The sequence below is a fragment of the Pollachius pollachius genome, assembly GCF_949987615.1.
Source record: "Pollachius pollachius genome assembly, chromosome: 4".
Classification (NCBI taxonomy): domain Eukaryota; kingdom Metazoa; phylum Chordata; class Actinopteri; order Gadiformes; family Gadidae; genus Pollachius; species Pollachius pollachius.
Window position 1 is genome coordinate 25629928 of NC_136937.1, and position 11888 is coordinate 25641815.

An 11888-nucleotide genomic window follows, 5' to 3' on the forward strand; every position below is an offset into this window, starting at 1 on the left:
CGAGCGCGGGCCAGCGCGGGCACAGACCGACATGAAGAAGCTGAGGAGGAAGCTGCTGCTGGCGGTCCTGCTGGCCTGGCTCCTCTTCCTGCTGTCCTTCTCCCTGGACAAGGGGCCAAATGCGGTGGCGTGGAGCCGGGTCCGAGACGCCCTCAGCAGCACCGAGATCTGCCGCCTGGCCTCCATCCGCCAGGGGCCCGGAAACTGCCCCACGGTCAGCCCCGGCTCCCTCCGGGCCCCCGGGACCACCGGCTTCGGGGAGGTGCTCGACACGCCGCAGGGCTCAGGGCTGGACCCCCGGGATGAGGGGGGCCTGGAGGGGGGTGGTGAGGAGGTGGAGGAGGAGGAGGGAAGGAGGCGCAGAGAGCAACAGGAGGTGGAGAAGGAGGAGGAGGGAAGGAGGAGGCGCAGAGAGCAACAGGAGAAGGAGGAGGAGGGAAGGAGGAGGCGCAGAGAGCAACAGGAGGTGGAGAAGGAGGAGGAGGGAAGGAGGAGGCGCAGGGAGCAGCAGCAGCAGGGGGATGGGAAGCCGACGCAAGCCGCGCAGGAGCGCTGCGGCGTGGCCGGCTCCAACGCGAAACGCAGGGGGGTGGTGCAGAGGCTGTGGCAGGGCGCTGCCTCGTACAGCGTCCTCAGCCCCAGGCTGCAGCTGGCACGCAAGAACTACCTGAGCGCAAACAAGCACCAGGTGGCCTTCCAGGCGCGCCAGGGGGGGGGGGCAAGGAGTGGCCCGGAACTGCGCTGCCAGCTTCAGAGCGAGGCGCGACTTGGGACTTTAGACGGCAGCCAGCAACCGTTCGCCGGCCTCGGCTGGTCCCACTTGGTGCCCAGAAGACCCCTGGCGCCCCCAGCGATGGGGTCAGAGTTCAAAACGTGCGCGGTGGTCATGTCGGCGGGCGCCATTTTGAACTCTTCCCTGGGGGAGGAGATCGGTACGCTTGGTTGGTTTTGTGGTTTCTTTTGTGTTTTTTGTTCTGTTTTTGTTTTGAGGAGCTCCAATGGTTCATCTTCTTATATATAAATATCGTTGAGTCTGTGTGTGTGTGTGCGTGTGTGTGTGCGTGTGTGTGTGTGTGTGGTTTTTTTGGTTGTGCGAAGCCAACAGAAAAAGGTTACCTGTTTGAAATTAGCATGATTGACACACTGATAGGGTTTCAAGGTGACAACTTTTAAAACAGTCATGAATAAATTATTATAAAATAAGTTTATAAAGTGCTACATATAGATTTACCCACAGATATGGAGCTTTGGCATTCCAATAAATCTTGCACATGAGGCATTAAGTGTTTCTTTAGAGTGTTGTAGTTCTAGATTAGTGTATGGCCATCTAGCGGTAAGCAGGTTCAGCCTTTAAGGCCTTTTTATGGCCGCACATTCCAGTAGTGCACTGACCACGCAGACACTTCGACACAGTCGTGAATGTTTATGGTTCTGGGTTTCGGGTTTTAGTAAGCGGACCAATCACAGCCCTTGTTGCTCCGTTGCCTCGGTGGAAGGTTACAAATTTTGGGAAGCGCACGTCCGGCCCTTGCGGCAAGGAGGGTCCGCAAGGACGTAAGGGGTTCGTAACCCCCTTGCGCTGCGTGAACGTGGAACCATAAAGAGCCCTTAAGAAGAAAAATACCTTTTGATCTTTAGTTTGCAGATGGATGGCCTGTACCTATAGTTAATGATGAAGGAGAGGGTAGGTCTATGTTACAATAAATATTCCCTACTGTATATGAATTGTTTAGAAAATCAAAGAACGACCACAAAACCGACAAAAATAACGAAAATGTGCAGAGCTAAGCAATGCTTACAGCATGTTACGCTTGTAAGTAAAAACAATAAAAAAAACATGTTTTTGCTGCCTTTCATTAAAGAGACAGTGCCACTCAAAAACTCAACTTCTTTCGCCCGTGGTACTCAGATTCCCATGATGCAGTGCTGCGCTTCAACGCAGCGCCCACAAAGGGCTATGAGAGGGACGTCGGAAACAAGACCACCATCCGCCTCATCAACTCTCAGGTGAGAGAATGGACTACCATGGATAATCCCTCCTCACTGTCCTTCTTCGCTTTTTCTTTCCTCAATTTCTCTTCCTTACCTTTGTCACATTTCTCATTTACCTAACATCTGATAACCCTTAAGGCTTAGTAATGGTCCTCCTTGCTCCGCTGCAAGGGGCTGAAGCGCAGCTCCCAAAATGTTTGACCTTGCGTCGAGGCGACGTACACTCACAGCAAGGGCTGTGATTGATCCGCAATTGTAAGTGCCAAGCAATTGTAATTGTAAGTGCCAATTGTAAGTGCCAAGCACTTACAATTGCTAGGCCAACCCAATATCCGTACAGAGCAAAGATAGCTAGGATAAGATGCTACACAATGCTAAATACTACTATACTACTAAGTGCCGAGTTGAGACCTCTGTTAAAAATGCCTCTCAACTCGGGAGCAGTGGGCAGGAGGCCTCATGGCCTTATGGTCAAGAGATGGCTGTTTCTTACCACTAGGGGGAGACATATAGCTACAAAGCTAAGCCATATATATATCACAGTGTCTGTGTCTCATCTGTACTTCAATGGGATTACTTACTGGTGAAGCACTCATTAAGTACGGATAAATTGAACTTATTTTGAATATTTTGTACAAACAACCATATTCTTGGCTAAGACATGTAGTAAGTGTGTACTGAGTAATTATATCCAAAGGACTTAATGGCTACCTGTAAAATACAGTGTTTCTAGCTCCGTCTCTCCTCCTGCCCGCATCATATCATAACACACAAATATATGCACACACACACACACACCCACACACACCCGCACAGATACACATACTCATAGTCCTAGCTAGCCTGGGGGGAATCTTTATTTTCTCAGAGTCTAACTGCCGTGTACTTTATAGCATGTGATGTCGCACAGTCTCACGCTGTATTTCTAGCGTGGGGGGATGGGTACTGACTGTTTGGTAAGAGTAACGAGAAGCATGCTGCTCACGTCAAATCTGCATCTATTGGGTTTCAAAAAATACTGGAAAATAGTACAGTTACTGTGATTAGATAAGTAGTAAAGAATAAGTAGGTTACTTCTAAATTCAGTACCAATGACTTAAAGTAGCATTCTCAAAGATTTAAGAGGTTGTTCTCGCGATACCTATGGGCGACAAGCATAAATTGTGTGGATAAGTGTGTGTGAATCGTTGTCAGTCTCTTTGGATCAAAGTGTTTGCTAAATGCCCTAAATGTAAATGAAATGTAAATGTCAGTTGTTCTCAGTGATCCCAGTTATTGTATACTAGGGTATCATACTCAGTACAACAACTAATAAGGACACGAGACCGTGAGCATTTGATATGCACTGCTTTAGTATTGAACTCAGAGAAGGCACATACAACAACGTCAGCACGTAGCATAAGAGACGGCGTGACAAACTTAAACAGGCAATACACCACATATCCCTCCCCTTTACTTCTGAAGTAACCTTACAAAATCAAAAACATTTCACTGTCTCAGTATTCTCTCTAAAAAAAAGTATCTGCATTTCCAAAGTAACGTTCAACAAATTATTATTATTACGGAACCAAAGCCTGAACTAGGGAAAGAGGGTAGACGACCTCAATTCCCAGACTGAACCCTGGGGATTATTCTGCCCCAATGTTGAGGGTTAGTCTCTAAACTACAATGAGAGTCTATCAGGAGGTTGTCTGTTTCTTTTGGGGTAAGTATGACCTGTATGTAAGTCTATCACATTTTCTTGAAGTGAGGACGCCATGGGCCCAGGTTTCGGGCACAGGTTGTCTGGGGTCAGCACCAGAGTAGGTCTGTCTGGAACAGTGTTCATCTCCGAAGGTTGTTGCAGGGGTTCTTCGGTTGATGGAAACGGTTCAGGGCAGGCCACCAGCTCCGAAACAATGGGCTCAGGTGAGCCGTCCAGGCCACCAGTAGTGTGGAGCAGTTGATCGAGGTGTCTTTTCCAAACGAGTTGGTCATTGGTTTCCACTGTATATGACACAGGACCTGTTTGTGCCACAACTGTCGACGGTATCCACTTCACACCTTTGGTGTAGTTCCGGGCGAGAACCCTGTCTCCGGGTGTAAAACTCTGCAGCTTTGTTTTGCCTCGTCACTCCACTTGAGCTCTCTGGTTAAGGTGTACAACCTCTTTTGTCTTTTTAGGTCTCAGTAGGTCGAGTCGGGTGCGGAGTTGTCTCTTGAACATAGCTGAGGCAGGGGACACTTTTGTCGTAGCATGAGGTGTGTTCCGGTATGACAACAGGAACGCACTGAGGCGCCGGTTGAGGGACTGGGTATTTTGAGAGGACCTTAGAGCCTGCTTCATTGTCTGTACAAGTCTTTCCGAATTTTCTCCCGAGAAGATACTGATGGAATTTCTTCACTGCAAACACTATAGATAATGCTTCCCGCTCAATCTGTGCATAATTGGATTCTGCCTTGCTCAGTGTCCTTGATGCAAAGGCAATCGGTCTCTCTTCTCCTGATGGCATGATGTGTGACACCACTGCACCAACACCATAGGGTGAGGCATCACATGCTAGTTGAAGTGGTAATTTGGGGTTAAAGTGGGTGATTGCCTCTCATTGAGAGAGAGTTGTTTTCACATCTTTGAAAGCTGCCTCACATTTGTCTGTCCACTTCCATGTCTTGGTTTTGTTTAGGAGCTCATGTAGTGGCTTCAGTCGATTTGAAAGGTTAGGCACAAACTTTGCATAGTATGTCAGCAGGCCAAGAAATGATCTCAACTGGCTCACATTCTTTAGGGATGGAGCGTCCACAATAGCCTTCACCTTTGATGGTGCCTTGTGAAGTCCTGTGCTATCAATTACATGTCCCAGGTACTCGACGGAAGGTTGGAAAAACTCACACTTGTTTTTCCTGACCCTCAGACCATATTCCTCAAACCTTTGTAATGTAGCATCCAGGTTCCTTAAGTGTGACTCTTCATCTGGTCCTGTGATAAGCAGGTCATCCAGGTAGCACTGCACCCCTGGTAGCCCACTCAGAACTTGGTCCATTGCTCTTTGGAACAGTGCTGGAGCAGATGTGATCCCAAAAGGGAGCCGCCGGTATCTGTAGAGGCCTTTGTGTGTTACCACGGTAAGTAGTTCCTGTGACTCTGGATCCACGTGCGTCTGAAGATATGCCTGACATAAGTCTATTTGACTAAACTTCGTCCCTCCAGCCAAACCAGCAAAGAGGTTGTGTATGAGGGGTAAAGGATACTGCTGAGCAATTAAAGTCACCACAGATCCTTGGAGTTCCGTCCTTTTTCATTACTGGAACAATTGGTGTAGCCCATTCACTTGTGCTCACTGGTTCCATGACCACACTTTTGACTAATCTGTCTAGTTCTTTTTCTACTTTGAATTTGATGGCATATGGGACAGGTCTAGCTTTGAGGCACCTTGGTGTGGTCCCTGGTTTAACTGTGAGTTTAACCGTAATGTCTTTCATGCTGCCGAGTTCTCACTTGGCAGTGTTTTTCCAAGATCTCCTTTAAGTGACTTGTGTCACCATCACTGACCTGAAACACTTCTTGCCAGTTAAGTCTGAGCTTTTCCAGCCACCAGCGGCCTAGTAGTGCTGGAAGGTTTCCTTGAATGATGTACAGTGGAAGAGTATTTCGGCGTGCTATGTTCCACTGTTACATCCACAACTCCTAACACGGGGACAGGCTCACCAGTGTAGGTCCTCAGTTTCAACTTTGTCTCCCGAAGAGTACGGTGCTGCAGCTTCTCTGTGTAAACAGCATCTGATACCCTAGGAACCCGGGTACTAGTGTCCACTTGCATCCGTACTGTTTTGTTTTCCAACAGTGGCGTGACCCAGTAACCATCAACCCCGTCTGTAACAGCTAAAACATGCACTGTATCTTCATCATCAGAATCTGAGTAACTCTGCTCATCCTGTTCATGTTCCATCTTATTTACTTGTTTTTTCTTGTTTCTTTGGAAGCCACTTCTCTTTGTCTCTGTATTCTGTTTGTGTGTCTGGGTCTTTTTCATTTTACAGGTACGTTCAATATGACCTTTCTTACCACAGTTTCGGCAGTCTAAGTCTTTACACCAACACTCTGTTGCCTGGTGTGCTGTATTCCCACAGCGGTTGCAGGGCTTGCCTGTTGCAGTCATGTTCTTGGACTAAAAAGACAACCTATGCACATGGGAGGACGCCCCCAACAGCTGTGCTTCTCGAGCAGCCATCTCCATTGATGTACTTATCTCTATAGCCCTATCCAGTGTCAGCTTAGCCTCCTACAACAGTCTTTATTGGATAGCCTCACTTCGTAGACCACACACCAATCTGTCACGTACGGCGTCATTGAGTGAAACTCCAAAACATTAATAATAATTATGATTGTTTCAGAACAGCTACAAACTGTGAAACTGATTCCCCCTCTTCTTGATTTCTTTTGTGGAATCTGAACCTCTCTGCGATCACCAGTGGCATAGGGGAGTAGTGATTTCCCAAGATTGTCACTGTTTCCTCATAAGGCAAATCCCCTGACTTGGCAGGTTGTACTAGACTGCGCAGCAAGTTAAATGTTTTGTATCCCATAACACATCTGCAATCTTGTTAGCAAGCACAAAATATCCGAACCTTTCGGTGTATGAATTCCATGGTTCAGTGTTTTCCTCTAATGGTCGGTTATGTACAATCAGAGCCGCCATTCTGTTTTTGTTTTTGTTTTTATTGTATTTTACTTTCCTTCCTGTGTCTTCACTGCCAGCCTCGTTGTTACGGAGATTCCTTATTTCCCGCCGCAGCTCAGTCCTCTGTTTCCGTTCACCCTGCAGTAGCCAGCTAGTAGCCTCACACAGCCAGCCACCCATTCGCGCCGTATATTCGCCGAAAAGACGTCTCTCCTCGGACTTTACTCCGAGAATAACACAGCGTGAGAACGCATTACCTCGTCGCCAGTTTTATTGTATACTAGGATATCATACTCGGTACAACAACTAATAAGGACACGAGACCGTGAGCATTAGATATGCACTGCTTTAGTATTGAACTCAGAGAAGGCACATACAACAACGTCAGCACGTAGCATAAGAGAGGGCGTGACCGCATTCCCAGGACGGACAAACTTAAACAGGCAATACACAACACCAGTAGTGTCGCCACTGACACCCAGTTCGTAACATTCATCATACTGCAGAAGCAAAGGGCATTTATCAGCGGGCCAGTGGCTCAATCACTACGTTGTCTCCTCGTTCGGCCAGAGATAGCCAATTAAAATACATAAATTTACTGGAAAATCTTTTTCGAGTTTTTGACACACAAAAACGCGATTCAACTACTGTCATTTGAGCAGTAGAGATAAATCACTTCACACCACTGTGTACGTGTTCAACAGACAACACTCACTACGTGAACCCCAAACCCTACTCCCAAAGTGCATCATTTTTCGGAATGAATATGTGTGATTGCAGTCGGGCCTAAAATAAATACTGTGTGTGTAGCCATGGGCTCGCCGTTGGACTGTGATTATAGACAACAGGGTTGTATTTGTTTGGTTATTTATTATAAATGTTTATAGGTATAAGCGAGCGTTTATGATTTATGTTTGTGTGCATGTGTCACCATGTCATCGTCTGTCTGTCTGTCTCTGTTTCTCATTGAAAAAGAGAGGGATGTTTTTTCAGGTGTTCACACACACACACACACACACACACACACACACACACTCACTTTTTCAATTGACCCACAACCATAGTTATTAAGGGTAAAAGTTGGAATTGTCTATTCATAATGACAAACCAAACATAACTATTTGCTCATGGTTTATATACACCTTCATCAGATGGTGACAGATGGGTCACCACAGCATAGCGTTCTGTGTAGATGGCTTCATCATCACCAACCCGGAAACCCTCTTCTTCTCTCTCCACCCCCGACCCTCCCCACCCAGATTATGGCCCGACGCAGGCATCACTTCAAAACCAGCTCCCTGTACCGGAACGTGACCCTGGTGGGCTGGGACCCAGCGCCCTACTCCCTCAACCTGTCGGAGGTATGCCCAAAAGCTGCACTTTACTCCAGCACTGTGCATCCACTTTGTAAATGTTGTTCAAAAAATGCTCTTGCGGTTTGGGGTCCTGTGTTTTTTTCTCATTGGGTCGATGTATCCACCGATTTCTAAGAGCAGGGTTAGGGTAAGGGTTGGAGTTGGATGCTTTTGAACCCCCCATGCCGGCTGCTGTTGCTTGTGGTGTTTTGTTGCTAATCAGCATGATACGTTTTATGTTGCTGTGCTTTGATTTCTGTACAGTTTACTGTTGTGGATGTCATCTGGCCCTCCCTCAATAAATAGAGAATAATAAAAATGCTAATATTAATAATAAAAAAATAAGTAATAATAATCCAAGCGATAATCATGATAAACGTATCGACGTATATCGCACTCAAATGCACTGCACGTCTTTTGAGCTGAAAAGTATATTTATTGCGATTACTCTAATATTATTATGTAGAGTTTTAATATTTATAACTATATATCTGTGGGATGTCACCTAATTTGTTTAGGAAAGGTTTTTTTCATAGGCTCAACTTTTTTCATTATTAACCTTGAACTTCAGCACGCTTTTATTGTGGCACCGATGTAGCATGATAAAAGTCCAAAGCCGCCCTGAAGCAACACTTTTTTCAGCGGGTGAACACGGACGACCGGGAATGAGCTGAAGGAAGTCTATTGTCCCTTTACAGTGACAATGAAGAAACACCTATATCGCCTTACGATAATCTTAGGACCTTTGATTACGGCCTCTGTGGGAAACGAGATGAACCCAACAAATGGAGACACGACAAGGTGGTTTCCAGGTGAACCCAGACTACCGCTAACACACGGTCAGCGAGAGGTCAAACAGAACTGGATATTGTTGGCAGGGACAACAAGAGTGACAGCCCGTACACGCTCTTCCAAAGCGACCTCTCTGCGCATCTCACGATGATCCTCTTCGGGCCGCAGGCTTCACATGTGCGTTACGTGGCAGAGAGATGGCATCGATTTCCCATTATGCTTTGGCATCAACCATATCTGTTTTCAATTAAATGCCTTGTGTCACGATCCTACAGTTGGGTAATATTAAGATGGTGGGTAACTGGTTGTCATGGTAACTGTGGGAGTGGCTCCCTTGATTGGCCTTGATTATGGTCACCTGAGGGATCCAAGATGGCGGACAGAAGCAAGATGGTGTCTGGATAGACAGCATGGTGCTCAGACTTGGTTACACTCATAAACCGTAAGACTATGTGAAGCCTATTCGCCCTCATACAAGGATACACCAGAATTAAGGATTCCTACGGGGAACGTAACTGCCCCTTTGTCATCTATGTTTGTCAAGTGTTCCTCTATGTTATATGTCAAACAATAACTGAACGGGACAGCTACCGTTTACCCCAACGCTTGGGCTATCCCCCAACAAGAGAGAGAAGGACCAGGGCCCCGTTTCCCGAAAGCATCGTTAGCCTAGGTGGATCGTGCAGTGCGTCGTGCGAGCATCGTACAGTTTTCACACTGTTTCCCGAAAGCATCGTTGGTAACGAATGTCGTAAAAACGCTCGTAGCTAACGAGGACTCCAGGGGTACTCGTAGTATGCTAAGAGCATCGTTAGCCTACTATAGCCTCAGTGGCGTCACCAGTGGACATTCCATGTATTGGATGTGTTTTATTAAAACACATCCAATACCACAGAATGCCCAGCTGGCACAATTTTGCAACCAAAAACAATGGTTACCACCGATATATTACTCATAGACTCCTGTTAGATTTAAACAGCAAAGATATAGACATGTTAGAGGTCAACAACAACATCATTTATTGCAACAATTTAAAATTCAAAAAATACATGCGCAGCCGAAATGTACCGATCAAACGCCACGTCACAGGGCATATAATAAAATCAAATGATTCCATTGCTCATTGAGGTCGCTTTCAAGGTGCACGTGCTGTCTCCATCTTTTAATTCAACCATTGTGGTTAAAATGTCCTCATATTGATCAATGTCAGAAGACATAGGCTACTGTAGACATGCATAATGCTGAGACCAGCGGGTGTCTGAGAATTTCTGCAGGCGTTTTTTTTGCGATTGTTTGCATTAAGCACTGTAGGCGCTTCGGTGAGGCTGTGATGAAGTTCACTATTTATTGGACTGTGTCTAGAAAGTAACGAACGTCCTGACCATAGTTAATCGCGTTTGTAGTCTACACTCAGACGTGAACTCATTATTGCATGCGGGTGTCTTCATTCATAAAAAAATTACAACATTCGGGAGTATGCAATTATACAAATTATTCTAAAGAGGTCAGAGACTCAGTACGCAGCCCCACCTTCTCCAGTGAACCAAGAAAGCCCGCGCCGTGACGAACGGGGGATTTGACCCCCTCGGTTTTACACAGGAAACTTGAGATAAGAAGGTGAAATCGCCGGGCGTGCCAAGCTGCGACCGAACTGGCTTGGCAGTGTAAAAAGATCTATAGCCTACTTCATCCTGCCCAACAATATGGACAGGATCTAAACCAAGCTCTCCTAATCGGGTCAGCAATAGCCGTGTGTCAATCCCTAGCCTCTGCGTTTGAATTATGGAACGTTGCATTTTTATTGTCTACAAATATTCTAGACTTAGAGTGCGCGCCAATCAATGAAACCTTATGCTGAATCAGATAAAGTCGGCTCTCTTTGCTGCGCAAAGCATGTTTCAGAAATCAGCACATTAAGATAAATGTAGTTGTCACACAAGCTATTTTTGATTTTTGTAATATGGAATTATTTCAGGGGGAAAAATGCTGTGAAAAAATGTACACACAGTACATTCAGGATTAGGACTGATACAGTGGGGCAAAAAAGTATTTAGTCAGCCACCAATTGTGCAAGTTCTCCCACTTTAAAAGATGAGAGAGGCCTGTAATTTTCTTCATAGGTAAACCTCAGCTATGAGAGACAAAATGAAAAAAAGAAATCCAGAAAATCACATTGTCTGATTTTTTAAGAATTTATTTGCAAATTATGGTGGAAAATAAGTATTTGGTCACCTACAAACCAGCAAGATTTCTGGCTGTCACAGACCTGTAACTTCTTCTTCTTTAAGAGGCTGTTTACCTGTATTAATGGCACCTGTTTGAACTTCTTATCAGTATAAAAGACACCTGTCCACAACCTCAAACAGTCACACTCCAAACTACACTATGGCCAAGGCCAAAGAGCTGTCAAAGGACACCAGAAACACAATTGTAGACCTGCACCAGGCTGGGAAGTCTGAATCTGCAATAGGTTAGCAGCTTGTTGTGAAGAAATCAACTGTGGGAGCAATTATTAGGAAATGGAATACATACAAGACCACTGATAATCTCCCTCGATCTGGGGCTCCACGCAAGATCTCACCCTGTGGGGTCAAAATGATCACAAGAACGGTGAACAAAAATCCCAGAACCACACGGGGGGACCTAGTGAATGACCTCCAGAGAGCTGGGACCAAAGTAACAAAGGCTACCATCACTAACACACTACGCCGCCAGGGATTCAAATCCTGCAGTGCCAGACGTGTCCCCCTGCTAAAGCCAGTGCATGTCCGGGCCGTTTGAAGTTTGCTAGAGAGCATTTGGATGATCCAGAACAGGATTGGGAGAATGCCATATGGTCAGATGAAACCAAAATATAACTTTTTGATAAAAACTCAACTCGTCGTGTTTGGAGGAGAAAGAATGCTGAGTTGCATCCAAAGAACACCATACCTACAGTGAAGCATGGGGGTGGAAACATCATGCTTTAGGGCTGTTTTTCTGCCAAGGGACCAGGACGTCTGATCCGTGTGACGGAAAGAATGAATGGGGCCATGTATCGTGAGATTTTGAGTGAAAACCTCCTTCCATCAGCAAGGGCACTGAAGATGAA

General features: G+C 46.0%; 1 protein-coding gene across 1 annotated transcript in view; it reads left to right on the plus strand.

The window, feature by feature from the left end:
* LOC307074533 (uncharacterized protein) overlaps positions 1-10204 on the plus strand; it is a 20748-nt gene extending 10544 nt beyond the window's left edge. The window contains exons 2-5 of the mRNA XM_079734713.1: positions 1-941; positions 1910-2007; positions 7910-8011; positions 8648-10204. The exon at positions 1-941 is cut by the window's left edge and continues 78 nt beyond it. Of these exons, the coding sequence (XP_079590839.1) occupies positions 32-941; positions 1910-2007; positions 7910-8011; positions 8648-8674 (1137 nt within the window). The 5' untranslated portion in view covers positions 1-31 and the 3' untranslated portion in view covers positions 8675-10204. The remainder of the gene's footprint in view (positions 942-1909; positions 2008-7909; positions 8012-8647) is intronic.
* Positions 10205-11888: the final 1684 nt, after the last annotated feature.